General features: G+C 43.4%; 1 protein-coding gene across 1 annotated transcript in view; it reads left to right on the forward strand.

Moving 5' to 3' along the window:
- Positions 1–318: 318 nt before the first annotated feature.
- Positions 319–14328, forward strand: part of disp3 (dispatched RND transporter family member 3) — a 78742-nt gene continuing 64732 nt past the window's right edge. Inside the window, exons 1-5 of the mRNA XM_077223673.1 lie at positions 319–1285; positions 2036–2255; positions 3658–3794; positions 12531–12665; positions 12753–12913. Of these exons, the coding sequence (XP_077079788.1) occupies positions 319–1285; positions 2036–2255; positions 3658–3794; positions 12531–12665; positions 12753–12913 (1620 nt within the window). The remainder of the gene's footprint in view (positions 1286–2035; positions 2256–3657; positions 3795–12530; positions 12666–12752; positions 12914–14328) is intronic.

Consider the following 14328-nt stretch of genomic DNA (forward strand, 5'->3'; position numbering starts at 1 on the left):
ACCAGAGGCCAAACCATCTGCCAGCCTGATCGCTGGCCTGTGAGACTCGGTTCACTGTTTCCTCATTTCCTTTCACCACTCACTACCCGGAGGCCAAAACCTTCAGTTCCACTATTACACTTACAGAATGACAGATTTCATGGCTTTGTCCTTGTCTTAGCAGTGGGCATCTGAAAATAACCTGCCACTCTCTTATCGATGCTCCGTAAATCAAGGGCACTTTATCGCAGTATTCACCTGTCCAGGCACAAGCGGGAGAATACACAAGGCCCAAAGGCGTTAATGTTAGTGTTTTGTGTCTTTGTTGTAGTGCCTGCCATGGATTCGGAAGATGAACCCTTGTTGCTCCAAGGTACCTGGAACCTAAGCGAGTTTGAAGAGCAAGAGGAAGACGAGGAGGAGGAGGGAGAAGAAGGAACAGAACAGGAAAATGGAGACAAGCAGGTCTGTAAGGGGTTGTGGTGGGCTTTGGGCTGGGTGTATACGCAGCCCTGGGCCAGCGGGCTGGTTCTGGCTGTGGGATTTCTCGTACCCTTCACCCTCTCAGCTTATATGTTCCTTCACTGTGAACCATTAGACATTGACCTTTCCTACAGCGCATTTGAGGTCAGGAGTCATGCCTCTGCAGAACGTTTTGACGCTCTCGCCATTGCCCTGAAAAGTCAGTTGGGGTCTTGGGACAGGCACAGGCGTGACGCCGAGGGATTTGACTTTGAAGCCAATGCTCTGAGGGATCTTTTGTTGCTCATGGTAAACAGAAAAGGCAAGGACGTCTCTCCAATGACGAATGTCACAGAACCTGCTGAGACTGAGACAGGGGTACACAATAACACCAGACAGTTTGGAAATGAGAAAAACAACAAGATGAAAGAGGAAAAGATAGACTCGACAAGCCCTAAGATAACGGCTCTCAATTCCAGTGATGCTGAAAATCACAGGAAACGAGAATCACCCTTAATGAGGAAGCGAAGATTTTCAGGCTACTCCTACCTCCAGACCCAGGCCCTCTGGAGGATAGAGCTAGTTTTTGTGGCCCAGGGCGACAAGGATAACAACATTTTCACCCCCGAACGCCTTCACACCATACACCACGTGGAGAGACTTCTAATGCAGCACCCTCAGTTTCAACAGTTCTGCTGGAAGCCACTGGAGGCGTTGCGAGACTTGCCCCTGGGACCTTCCTTCTGCTCTCCTCCAAGCTCTCTCCTGTCCTACCTCTTTCCCAGTGAGCGTGCAGGGAAGATCTACTATGATGGAATGGGACCTGATCTAGCTGATATACATGGTGAGTCAGTTGGGGGGGGGGGGGGGGGGGGGTGGGGGAACTATCCCAGTCTCTAATAATGATTCCGTAATCCTCAGTCAATTAAAATTTAACATTTTTAAATATAGAGAATAAAATTAAGCTAATTTTTAACAAAAAAGTTCAGCTTAACTCTTTAAAACAGTATTATGTTTTATATTTATATTTTATTTGATTCCCTGTTCTCATGGTCTCCATGTTGGCCATTAGCTGGTCCTAATTTGTTTATATCAGAGGTGGCCAATCCTGTTCCTGGATATATACCTACCTGCAGAGTTCAGATCCAACCCTGATCCAACACACCTGTCTGTAATGATCAACTTTGCAGGAAGGTAAATCTCCAGGAACAGGGGGCACCCCTGATTTAGATGGTTGACCAGATTGTGAAGATCAGGCTGAGCTAATAGATCACCTTGAACCAGCAAAATGTACCAGTTTAACCAGGTTGAACTGGAATGGCCTGGTTTTCCAGTTGGATTATCCCTGGTTAACATATATCAGGGGTGTCCAATCTTGCTCCTGGAGGGCCAGTATGAGTGTCTTGTAGAGGTTGCCTGGAAGTTTATAGTGATCCTCAAGATCTTGATTAGCTAGTTAAACTTTGCAGAAAAACGTTCAGGAGAAGAACTGACATATATTGTAAAAAGTAACATCAAATGGTGTCTGTATGATGTTCAAGGCCTCTTTCACAATCAACTGAAACTCCCTGATTGTAGTATCATCTATCCTCAGGTGCCCTGAGTTTGGCGATCACCCATCCACAGTTTTACTGGTATGTGGATGAGACTCTCTCACCAGACAAGCTTCAGTCCTCTCTTCTTCGCAGTGAGATCCATTTTGGAGCTCCTCTTCAATCTTTCTACTCTCTTCAAGACAGACCTTTAGAACAGAGACGTCTCTTCAGAGAATTTGTGGTGCAGTATGCGAACATCCTTTCACAACAGTCCACCAGGTGGGTGTTGAGATTGCAGTTGGTGTTCGTACAGTTACATAAACAAGAAGGCTTTTTGTTTATTTGTTTGGTCTAATACCATATGGTTAAATGCAAATTCAATGTAACAAACATGCAAACCAGAGGATTCATCAAAAGATTCATGATGGCTTGTTGGGCATTAAATATGGACATTGGAAACATGCAGAAATAATTTTATAAATCCCAGTTAGCAGAAGCTTTATTTCCCACCCTGTGTTCTCCCATGCAGAGCTTATCTTTTTATTATTATTATTATTCATAGCCTCATCTGCATGTAATATCCATATGCATATTGCCATTGAGACATTTCCAAACTTCCTTATATATATAATTATCAAAGAAGCAAGTAATTTAGTTGTGTTTTCAGAGAATATATCTTGAGTTTAATTTCTCACACCACAGGGATTTCACTTGTTTAAAGCATAAACCAAACATACATTTTGCAGTTTTGATTCTCTTTTGATATTTTTTCTGCATAATGTTGTTTATTAAATACATTTCTGTAATTCCAAACACACAATTAAAAAAAGAGCCCTCCCTGCCATGGGAAATGTTTTCCAAAAACAATATGTAATGTAAATGTAATTTTTTTTTTTTTAAATCTTCCTTTCAGTGTTCAACTCCAAACATAAGGAGGGCATTTTTATTATAAAAGTAATATACTGTATTATAATGAAAATTTAAGTGTGCATGAAAATTGCTATATGGCAGAAATTTGCTTTCACAAATTTTACATCCATAAAACTGCCGTCTCAGTGGCAAGATGGTGATGAATCATGGCTCAGTCCTCCCGCTCTTCTGTGTGGCAGCTGGAGAGTCTGTTCACTTTACTAATGCAAAACTAATGAGTTATATATAAATGATTAAACACAAAATGGGAGTCTATTATGCCACTAAGTTATCCTTAGTGTCAAAGACAGAAGTCAGTTAGACAGCCGTTTCGATTTTGGTTGTAGTAATTTTTGCAAGGATGATCTCCAAACAACACCAATTATAAATCACAGACAATGACCCAAAGCTTTATTACATCTGCAAAACAACCCTATTATACTCACCGCTGTCAAGTGAATGTATGCAGATGCTCTTCAAATGACAATCATTACTGCTGGGATGACAATGGTAGGAACTAAGCCTAGAAATGAGCCAATGACCAGACACAAAATAGACATTCATTGTATGTACAGTAATAACTCCACTAAGAGCCCCTCGATGTAATTAAGCTAATCTTTTTCCATCTGCTAATGTGTCCCCATTTTCTCTCTCATCCCCCTCATCTGGTCCTTCTCTTGTTACACATCATCTGATGTCAAACCTTACCCATCCTTATCTTGACTACCCTCCCCTCTCATCCAATTTTCTGTTTTTTTTATTCTCTCTCTAGTAAAGTGAAGGTTTTGTACGGGGGTACAGAGTTATTTGATGATGAGGTGCGGAAGACCTTCCACAGTGACATGTTGCTGGCTTTGTTCAGTGGAGGATGCATTACTGTCCTTGTGTATGTTCTAACCTCATTTTCTGGTAAGACACTCAACAAGCATTCTAATGAAATAAACCTAAAGATTTCATGTATTACAGGGATTTTAGTCCAGTTAAGGTAGTTGCTGTTCAGTCAACATAGATTAGAGATGCCTATTTATTATATAATTGCTTTGACAATTCAATACACATTTTTATGAAGTAATTAATTAATTCACATTTAGTTAACAGTTAATAGTAAGCTGATTTCAGTTATAAACTGTACAAAAACAGTCTGTAATGCTGCTTGATGTTGCAAACTGGCATTTATTCTTTTAATTTATTATTGTCAAGTCAAGTCAAGTCACCTTTATTTATATAGAGCTTTTAAACCTTGGGAGAACCCAAGCTCAGTCGGGGGGCTAGTCCTCCTTTGACCAGCAAACGAACAGTGCATGATTATGATTTAGGCGGCATAATAGGTCCGAAGCCAGATGGGATCAGAACTTTCAGAATATTTATCCAATTCCATCTGGTTGGGGTCGGAGTCATCACGCCAGTATGGAGATGACTTTGTTGAGGTGTCCATGAGGCCTTCACAGTGTTGATGAGGCTGGCACTTCAGGGATGCGTTGTCGTCGTGTCCATGTGATGGTCCTTCATCAGATCTGGATATGGCCTGGAACCGGCGGTTTGCGGTAAACCTCGGGATAAACAGAGAGACTAATATTAGCGTAGACGCCATCCTTCTTATGATGTACAAAGTACATCAGGGTTTATGGGAAGTGTTCCCGGTTACGGCTGATCTAAACTATGCAGCCTAACATTGAATTATAGCAATCTATAATGTGTTATGTGTATGCTAAGCCAAAGAGATGTGTTTTTAGTCTAGATTTGAACTGACAGGCTGTGTCTGCTTCCCGGACAATGTTAGGAAGATTGTTCCAAAGTGTTGGTGCCAAGTAGGAAAAGGATCTACCGCCAGCAGTTGATTTTGATATTCTAGGTATTATCAACTGACCAGAATTTTGAGATCGCAATAGACGTGAAGGACTATAATGCGTTAAGAGCTCGCTCAAGTACTTCGGAGCTAAACCATTTAGTGCTTTGTAAGTAATCAGCAATATTTTAAAATGTATACGATGTTTAATAGGGAGCCATTGCAGTGTTGACAGAACCGGGCTAATATGGTCATACTTCCTGGTTCTGGTAAGAACTCTAGCGGCTGCATTTTGGACCAGCTGTAGTTTGTTTATTAAGCGTGGAGGGCAACCACCCAGTAGAGCATTACAATAATCTAGCCTTGAGGTCATGAAGGCATGAACTAATTGTTCCGCATTTGTCAATGAGAGCATATGACGTAATTTAGATATATTTTTAAGATGGAAAAATGCGCTTTTACAGATACTAGACATGTGACTTTCAAATGAGAAATTGGTATCAAAGAGCACATCCAGGTTCCTAACTGACGACGAAGATTTAACAGAGCAGCCATCAAGTGTTAAACAGTATTCTAGGTTATTGCGTGTGGAAGTTTTTTGTCCAATAATTAGAATCTCTGTTTTTTCAGAATTTAGTAGTAGGAAATTACTAGTCATCCAATTTTTATTTTTTTTGGTTATTGTAATCATAACCTCACTCTTTTGTACTGCAAATAGTTGTACTGTTTACTGCACTTTGTTATTAATCTAGTTATTTACCCGGTGCTAATGCATTATACACACATTCATATTATACAGAATGTATTTTTTTAACGGCCGCAAATAAGCAACTTTTTCAATAGACTTACCTACTCAGAGAGAATGCGATTTTAGATGCAGCCGCTGTGTTTGTGAGTGAGTCATTGAATTATTCACCAAACAATTCGTACAAGCAGACTGATCAATTTAGCAAGGAAACACCACTTTTTGTTGCTCTGAGAGAAAATGTTGGTTCTGCTTTTGCCATCTGTGGAACTATTGTCCTTGGCTGAGCACACAGATAAAATATGGCGATATTGTGTCTGAAATCAATGTAAGTTACACAACCTCATTTATATCGAACAGTTTCAAACTATAAATGTAGCATCACTCTCACAATTGTGCTGTTTGGTTTGAATACTGTGACATGACTTGGAACTGCTCGTGATTGAATTCTTAAAAACAAAATTGAGATATGTACAGTATAACATTTTAAGTTGTGTTTTATAAAAAACACAAATTATCAACAACATATTTATAAATTAACATTGATGTAAATTAGTACATGCTGTAAAAATTGTTAATTGTTAGTTCATGGTGACAAATGTATTAATCATGCTAACAAATTGAGTCTTATTGTAAAGTGCTAATTAATCTAGACAGTGTTTCAGTCTTGCTAAAATATTGTTAAAGATATGATGCAAGCCTTGATTTAGCCTTGTTTTTATGATTTGTGGTTGGGACGGATTTGCACCTGGATTTAATTCCCTCATCTACCAAAGGCCTCAGTATGCTTAGTGTCAACATTTGTGTCAAAAGATAAGCTGCAAATGATTTCTAAAATGAAATCTGACTGATGCCTTGAACCTACACAGTCTACCCACACATTTCGCAGTATGACTTACTAAGCAGTAAACATGTATTTCAGCTATGAGTCTATTAAAAGCACAAGAGGATGCAGACTTGAAGGTGTACTATCTGTGACTTTAGTTGTTGGGCATTTTTCAAGCAAATCTTATTGATCTGGCCGTCTCACAGCTCCACAGCTGGTTTTCTTGGTATATTCAGGTCGTTATACTATTTTTGTCAGGACATTCCTAAAATGAGGCTTATTTTCTCACAGCTGCTGCACCAACAACCGTCTGGATAAGGGAAAATGGAACACCACTTTTCCATTTTACGTTTTTTTAAAAACCTTAATGACACTTTTTCACATTATGTAACTTGACCTTTGTGCTTTATCTGTAGGCTATATCATATAACCTTCCATAAACCTTCCAAATTGATTTACGTGTCTGCTGCACTTCCAATGTGCTACCTTGTTTGAGAAATAATAGAGAGCTCTCGAACGCTGTCATTCCACTCAGCTTGCGCACCAGTGTGTGACTGTTTGTTACAAAACCTTTAGCACTCTCTGTATGCCACAGCACTTTCAGTTAATTCAGGGATAAAAGCTTGAAACCACAGAAAACATCTCGTAGTGCGGTAAAGCATGTGGGCCAAAAATATCTTGGCTGTTTTGCGATTGCTAATGGTAAATTCAAAACTTTGGTCAGATATTTTGAATTTGACATTGAGGTCTTGGTGAATTCAAGTAGACCTGTCAAGAGGTGCTTGTAATGGAGAAATTAGCTTGAAGTATTGATGCTAAGTTTATGTAGTTCTTACATTACAAAGCTATTGTTGCTACTGTTGCTACATTGCTGTGTATTGCTTTTTACAGCAGTGTATTGTGCATGCAGCCCTTCATATTAGTGAAACGCCTAATTTGGATAGGTGATTTAAAGAAACTGATCCAAAAGAAAAGGTTCAAAATTCAGATTATTTTGAGTGAGTGCAGCATTTGTAGCAAGATTGTGAAGTAGCTAAACAAAATTTTGTAAAATGTTCCGTTCATTACTTTTTTTTTAACTACACCATTGAAATGGTTGGTGTAAGGGTAAGATTTTTTTCCCCCTCTAAATAAATTCACCCAATTCTTCACCCTCATGTTGTTCCAATAAGACTTTCGTTCATCCTCAAAACCAAAAAAAAGAGAAAATATTTAAATTAAATCTGAGCAATTTTTGTCCCTCCATTGACAGTTCACGCAGCTACCACTTTGACGCTTCAAAAAAATTCATAAAGAGATTTTTAAAACGAATCCATATGAATTGAGTGGTTTAGTCCAAATTTTCACTTTATATGATGAACGTCTCGGTTACGTATGTAACCCTCGTTCCCTGAGTAGGGAACGGAGACGTTACGTCGAATGACGACGAATGGGGGTTTCGCTTAGAACACCTATCGACTTCGAGTATTACAAAACGAGCCAATGGCGATGAAATGCCATGGGTCTGCGGAATTTGCATAGCGTATCTCCGCCCCACCGCGTGGGTATCTTCACAGCTGTCTTCCAGTGCCCTGCGTAAAACTGAGATCCCTGTCGTAAGACTAGCAAGGACTCCTATTTAACACAGGAATACCAAGGTACACTGGTGCCGTGCCGAGCGTGCCCTCGGTCAGGGAATAATACAGGTCGCAACGGGTCGAGTCGTGAGAGGCAAACAGATCTATCTGTGCGTCCCCCGAACTGGACCCAATCAGCTGAACCGACTGGGGATGGGGCTGAAGCCGTGAGAGCTCGTCGGCTGCACAGTTCAGGACTCCGGGAATGAAACTGGCTTGAAGCGACCTCAGATGCTTCTGACTCCATAAGAGGAGGTGGCGGGCGAGTTGCGACATACGGCGCGAGCGTAGACCACCTTGACGGTTGATGTACGCTACTGTGGCGGTATTGTCTGATAGGACTAGTACGTATTGACCCCAGAGCAACGCCCGGAAGCGGTGCAGGGCAAGGCGTACTGCCAGCAACTCGAGGCAATAGACATGCCATACTGCTCAACACTACATGCGAGAATCACTGAGCTTCAGGAGCAACCTTGCTCAACACCTAAGTGTGAAGAAATTCACTGAACCTCAGTAGCATTTCTGCTCAACACCTGGGTGTGATAAAGCTCACTGAATTTTTCAGGAGCATTTCTGCTCAACATGAGAGTGTGACAGCATGTCCATTACGCATGGCGCCCCAGCCCGTGGAGGCATCTGTTGAGACAACAGCATGCCGGGAAGCTCGTTCCAGGGGCACTCGGGCCCGTAGAAAACTGAGGTACACCACGGGGTGAGTACTGACGGCAGGTCGGAGTAACTGGTACTCGGAGGGTGCCGTGTTGCCATGCCCACCCCGGGACTCGGTCGCGAAGCCAAAGCTGAAGCGGTCTCATATGAAGCAATCTGAGCCGCGTACCGCGGCTGCAGATGCCATATGCCCCAGGAGCCTCTGAAAAAAAACTTCAGTGGAACCGCACTCTTGCGCTCCTCTGCACGGGGCAAAGTTTACTCCTTTCCCAGTTGACCCGAAGGCCCAGACGAGCTAGGTGCCGGAGCACTGGATCCCTGTATTCGCAAACCTGGTCTCAGGAGTGAGCTTAAGACAGCCAGTCACCGAGATAGTTCAGGATGCGAACCCCGTGTTCCCATGGAGGAACAAGGGCTGCCGCAAGAACCTTTGTGAAGGCGCGAGGAGACAGGGCTAGCCCGAATTGGAGAACAGCGTACTGATATGCGCGTGCCCTGACAGCAAACCGTAGGTATGGTCTGAGTCGAAGGAGAACGGAGACATTAAAGTAGGCGTCCTTCAGGTCGATCGCTGCAAACCAATCTTGTGGCCGCACACATCCAGAAATGCGTTTGGCCAGGAGCATCTTGAACGGCAGCCTGTGAAGGGAGCGGTTCAGATGCGTAGGTCCAGGATTGGCCGTAACCCACCAGACTTCTCCGGGACAATGAGGTAGGGGCTGTAAACCCGGACCTCATTTCGGCTGGAGGGACAGTCTCAATCGCAACATTCGCCAGTAGGGTAGCAACCTCCGCTCTCATGATAGGGGCATAGCCACCGACCAAAGTGGAGCGGACTCCCCTGAAGCGCGGAGGAGACTGTGCGAACTGTATCGCATAGCCGAGCCGATGGTTCGCGCGACCCAGTGGAACAGATAGGGAAGCTCTAGGCAGGCTCCCAACTGTGCCAGCGGCATCAAGAACCACAGACGTCCCCCCGGGGGCGCAGCGAAGCGGAATGACCGGCCCAGACGTGGACGGCATAGCGGCCCGGTGTAGGGGCAACGTCATAACCGCACCCTGACAGAGGAGGCCAGGGAAGGACCAGCGTTCCACGGGGGCCTGCTCTGTCAGGGGTATGGCGACAGAGGGGGACAGGGGTAAAGTGGTCCGTGGACGGCACGCCGTGTCAACCGCCTCTGGGACAGAGGGGGACGAGGAGAGCACGGTTTGTGGGTGGCGCTCTGTGTTGTCCGAGAACTCTGTATCCTCAGAGACGAGAGAGTCAGTTCTTTCTGAATAAGGATTCTTCCCCAGCCCTCCACCGGGAAAGGAGTGGCCCTGCTACCAACTCCTGGAAAGAACTGAGTCTAATCTCTGAGCAGCCCATCTCAAAAGTGAACGAGGGGGTTGGAACCGTGGGAGGGAGCCTTCGGCGGTGGGCAGACTGAGGGATCTGAGCGGACGGCGGGGCCGTCGGGCAGAGTAACCTCATTCTGCTCACGGGCGGTCAACCGCACCGCCGAAGAGGCCGACCTGGGAGATGAGGGTGTCGAGCAGACGGTTCCGCCCAACATCGTGCACATCAGACCTGTCAGCCCCAGACTGGTTGAACATCACCTGACTCCGAGAGCGTACGGCCACTTTCGTCACTCAGAGAGCAAGGTCAGTGGCGGCGCGCAGCTCACTGAAGAGCCTCGGGTCAGTCCCGCCCCCTCCTGCATTTCCATGAGCATCTGGGTCAGGTAGACCAGCAGAACGGTCATGGGATGCAGTGAGGCAGCTGCCTGTCCTGTGGCACTATAGGTTTTCGCCACAGATTAGTGTAGACGAAAAGAACTTCAGGCTTTGGACGGGTGCCTAGGATTGCGCCGGGAAGCACTCTGAGGACATAGTAGCATGGCAACAGAGTGTTCAACCGGGGGAACCCCAGTGTACCCATGGGTAGCGGCCCCTGAGGGAAGGAAAGGCAGATGAGACCAACGAGAGGACCCGTGATCTCATCATGCACGTCCGGGAGGAAAGATATTGGGGTTTGCCGTGGACGCGTCGGCGGCCTTACCCAAAACCAATCGTCCCGGGAAAGCATGGCCGTCATCTCCGGATCAGACTCAGGCACAGCCGTATGCACACCAGAGGGTGGCAGCTGTGACGAGACGTCATTTCCAGAAGAATCAAGCCCACCTAGTGATGCTGCTACAGACACAGCATCATCCTCTGTAGCTTCAAATGAAAACACACGGGCCACCCGAGGGTAGACTCATGGAATCATCAGTTCGCTAGCGGGCACTGTCATTAAAGAGGGGGGGCTGGGGCGTGGACACAGAGTCGGCGCCTTGTTCCAGACCAACACCCTCAGGTCACCCTGGCCACCAGCCGAAGATCGGGGGGTGGATGAGGGGACTCTCACTCTTGCGAGTTCACCGAGTCTCGACCTATATATGACGCGATGATCACGTTCCCAGAGAGAACATGAGTCATCCACGAGCGCTGTTCAAGCATGATCAAAGCCCAAACACACTAGACAGCGCTCGTGCCCATCAGAGTCCGATACCAGTGGACGAAAAGTGCTACCAGAAATGCACGGGCGAGCCGTCTTTAAAAAGACGTGCCGCGTGCGAGCTCTTTTATAAGAGGAGAAAAAACTCCGCGATGTTGAAGCGCACAGGGAGACACACACACACTGGCAGATCACTGCACAGATCAGCAGGTACTGTGAGCTCGCTGCAGATCGCCGTCACACCAACACCGGAGAGAGAAGCTCGTCTCGTAGAGTGAAGTCAGAGATGATTTTGGAGTGAAGAAATACTCTTGGCTCCGAAGCGAAAACATATCTGCATGTTGCCGGCGTCCTCCTTTTATACCCACACGGTGGGGCGGAGATACGCTATGCAAATTCCGCAGACCCATGGCATTTAATCGCCATTGGCTCGTTTTGTAATACTCAAAGTCGATAGGTGTTCTAAGCGAAACCCCCATTCATCGTCATCCGACGTAACCCGGAGTGACTACGAAAGGGAACAGATTTAATTTAGGATTGTATTCAAATATAAACATTCATCAACTCACACATCATTTATGGTAAATGGAGGCTCAAGCATGTTCGCTTGACATGAAAGAACCAATGAGGTTCATTCTCATGTTATTTTCATTTGTGTTCTGAAGATGAACGAAAGTCTTACGTGTTTGGAACGACATGAGGGTGAGAAATTAATTACAGTTTTTACATTTTTGGGTGAACTATCCCTTAAATACTTTCATTCAGTAAAGAAACATTAAATTGATCTGATCAAATATCTGTTTTAAATAAATACTCTTCTCTTTCCACATTGATAGATGTAGACACATAGCTAAAAACTGCATTCATCTGTTCATCAAAGAATCCTGAAAAAATGTATCTCGGTTTCCACCAAAACTGCTGCACAACTTTTTACAACATTGATAATAATCAGAAATGTTTCTTGAGCAGCAAATCATCATATTAGAATGATTTCTGAAGGATCATGTGACACTGAAGACTGGAGTAGCCTAATGATGCTGAAAATTCAGCTTTTGATCACATGAATAAATTCGTTTTTTAAATATATTAAAATATCACAATATTGCCTTTACTGTATTTTATATCAAACAAATCCATCCAGAGAAAACATCTTACTGACCCCAAACTTTGGAATGGCAGTGCACATAACTTAAGTATTTACATTTATTTTAATTTACTTTCGGTGTAGGCGGTGGCTATTTAAGGTGTGTACATTTCGATTTTTCTACTTTCTAGTCTTATTAAACGTATAGTGTAAATTTAGAAGTAATACATGCTGTACTAAATACCCTTCATATTACCCATGCAATTAATTTAATTACATACTGTATATTTTAAAAGAAAATGTGCTTGTGAGGCGAATTTTGTTAATAGCTTGGTGTGCTTGCAGTGTATAGTTAACAAAAGAACACTGTGCTTGAACACTAAAAGTCTCAAGTGTTTTGATTTGGCATCATGCGTCATATCCATTTTGTTTCTCCTCAGTGTTTCTGACGTTCTTTGGCTTGGCCAGTATTGGTCTGAGCTGTCTCGTGGCGCTCTTCTTGTATCATGTGGCGTTTGGAGTGAAATACCTCGGCATTCTCAATGGAGTGGCAGCCTTCGTTATCATCGGCATCGGTGAGAATAATGAAAACCCATGAGCTTTCCACATTATAAATGAACATGTTCTTTGGTCTTACTGTCTTCCTCTGTCTTTCCTTCTAGGTGTGGATGATGTGTTTGTGTTCATAAGTACCTTCAGACAGTCAGCCAACCTGACTTGTTCAATGCAGCGCATGATTTACACAGTAAAGACAGCCGGCAGAGCCACGTTCCTCACGTCCTTCACTACGGCAGCAGCATATGCTGCAAACACCTTCTCACAGGTGCAGTCAGCAGAGCAGGATAAACATGGCCAGAAAATCAACTGTCAAAACAAAGATGTGCTAACATTTAGACCATTAAGACCACATTTACACTTTCGTAGGATTTTATTAAGTTCACTTACAATGCAAGGTTTCCTGCACCCAAAACAGTTGTATTTTAGTTTTTCGGAACCGTTTTCCACTTATTTGGTGGTTGCAATTAAACAGGCTGTTTTTGCTGCTATACCCTTAAAATTTCTATGTAAATGACCTCTGTTATGATTGGCTAACCTCAACGTACTAACGTAATTCATGCTTATCAGAGTTGGTTGCTTAAAAGCCCCCTGAAATCAAACATTTAAGTTTTTTAGCTTTTGATATGAATAAGCTGGTGTGTTCCAAATAAATGACAAAATTCACGAAACTTACAGTCCCTCGCTTCCGCTAAAATGGATTCATGGATTTTTATGACATCACCGCGGACTTCAGCTTCTCATCACATCTTCTGTCGAATCAAATGCTCTCTAGAATGTAAAGCGTTCACAGAGCAATATGGGTTGGAGATGTGTGTTCGGTTGCTCAAACGCTCGAGTTTTATTTTTTATTAACTGTATTAACTGTACGTTGGTTAAGAATGAAATGGCAAGAATTTTTTCACACCTCTACTATTAAATACAACGTATCATCAGCGTTCGGATTCGCTTCTATGGTGCTGTCAAGTATTAATTGCAGTCTGTGAGGTAAACTAAACGCTATTGGCTATTTGAAAAGGGGGAGGGGCCATTCAATATGTCCCGCCTTAGCTTCCTGTTTCACTGGAAATTGTCAACGCATCATACAAAGCTGTGCATTCCAAGGCACTAGAGTGGGCCTTTAATACACATGCGTATGTCGATGTGCTCATGGCCGTGACACCAGTACCCAGAAGATTTTTACTAGGAGCTGTAATTTTAGACAATAACGTAATAAAATTAATTACAACAAAAAGTAACACAATATAAAAAGTAATGCTTTAATCATGACCTGTGACCCTTACATTCTGTATTAAAAAAAATCTGCCATCAAAAGAGTTTAAGCTTTAAGTGGTGTGATTAAATGAGCCAAAGTTCTGAGTGAACTTGCTGATTCGTACGTGACCTCCTACTTTGAAGCACAGGATCTAACATCAATCAAAAAATAAACTCAACTGATGTAATAAGCTGAAAGAACATGCAGAGTAGACAGTCAAACCTTTCTTTATCGTTAAAGAGGTCTTATTTCATTCGTAGTAGCTTTTGTACCCTTGGGGCTTTTATGTTTCTGTCACCATCTCATGTTTATTCAGTAGTGTGTATTGACGTAATGAGAATCCTGCCGGTTAATTTATTTTAAAACATGCAAAGTGAACAAAATTCTGCCAACACCTGACTTGTGACCTTTATCTGTTTTGCATGCGA

Source organism: Siphateles boraxobius, unplaced genomic scaffold (genome assembly GCF_051911475.1).
Source record: "Siphateles boraxobius isolate OS27281-9 unplaced genomic scaffold, OSU_SipBor_1 9, whole genome shotgun sequence".
In the NCBI taxonomy this organism is placed as follows: domain Eukaryota; kingdom Metazoa; phylum Chordata; class Actinopteri; order Cypriniformes; family Leuciscidae; genus Siphateles; species Siphateles boraxobius.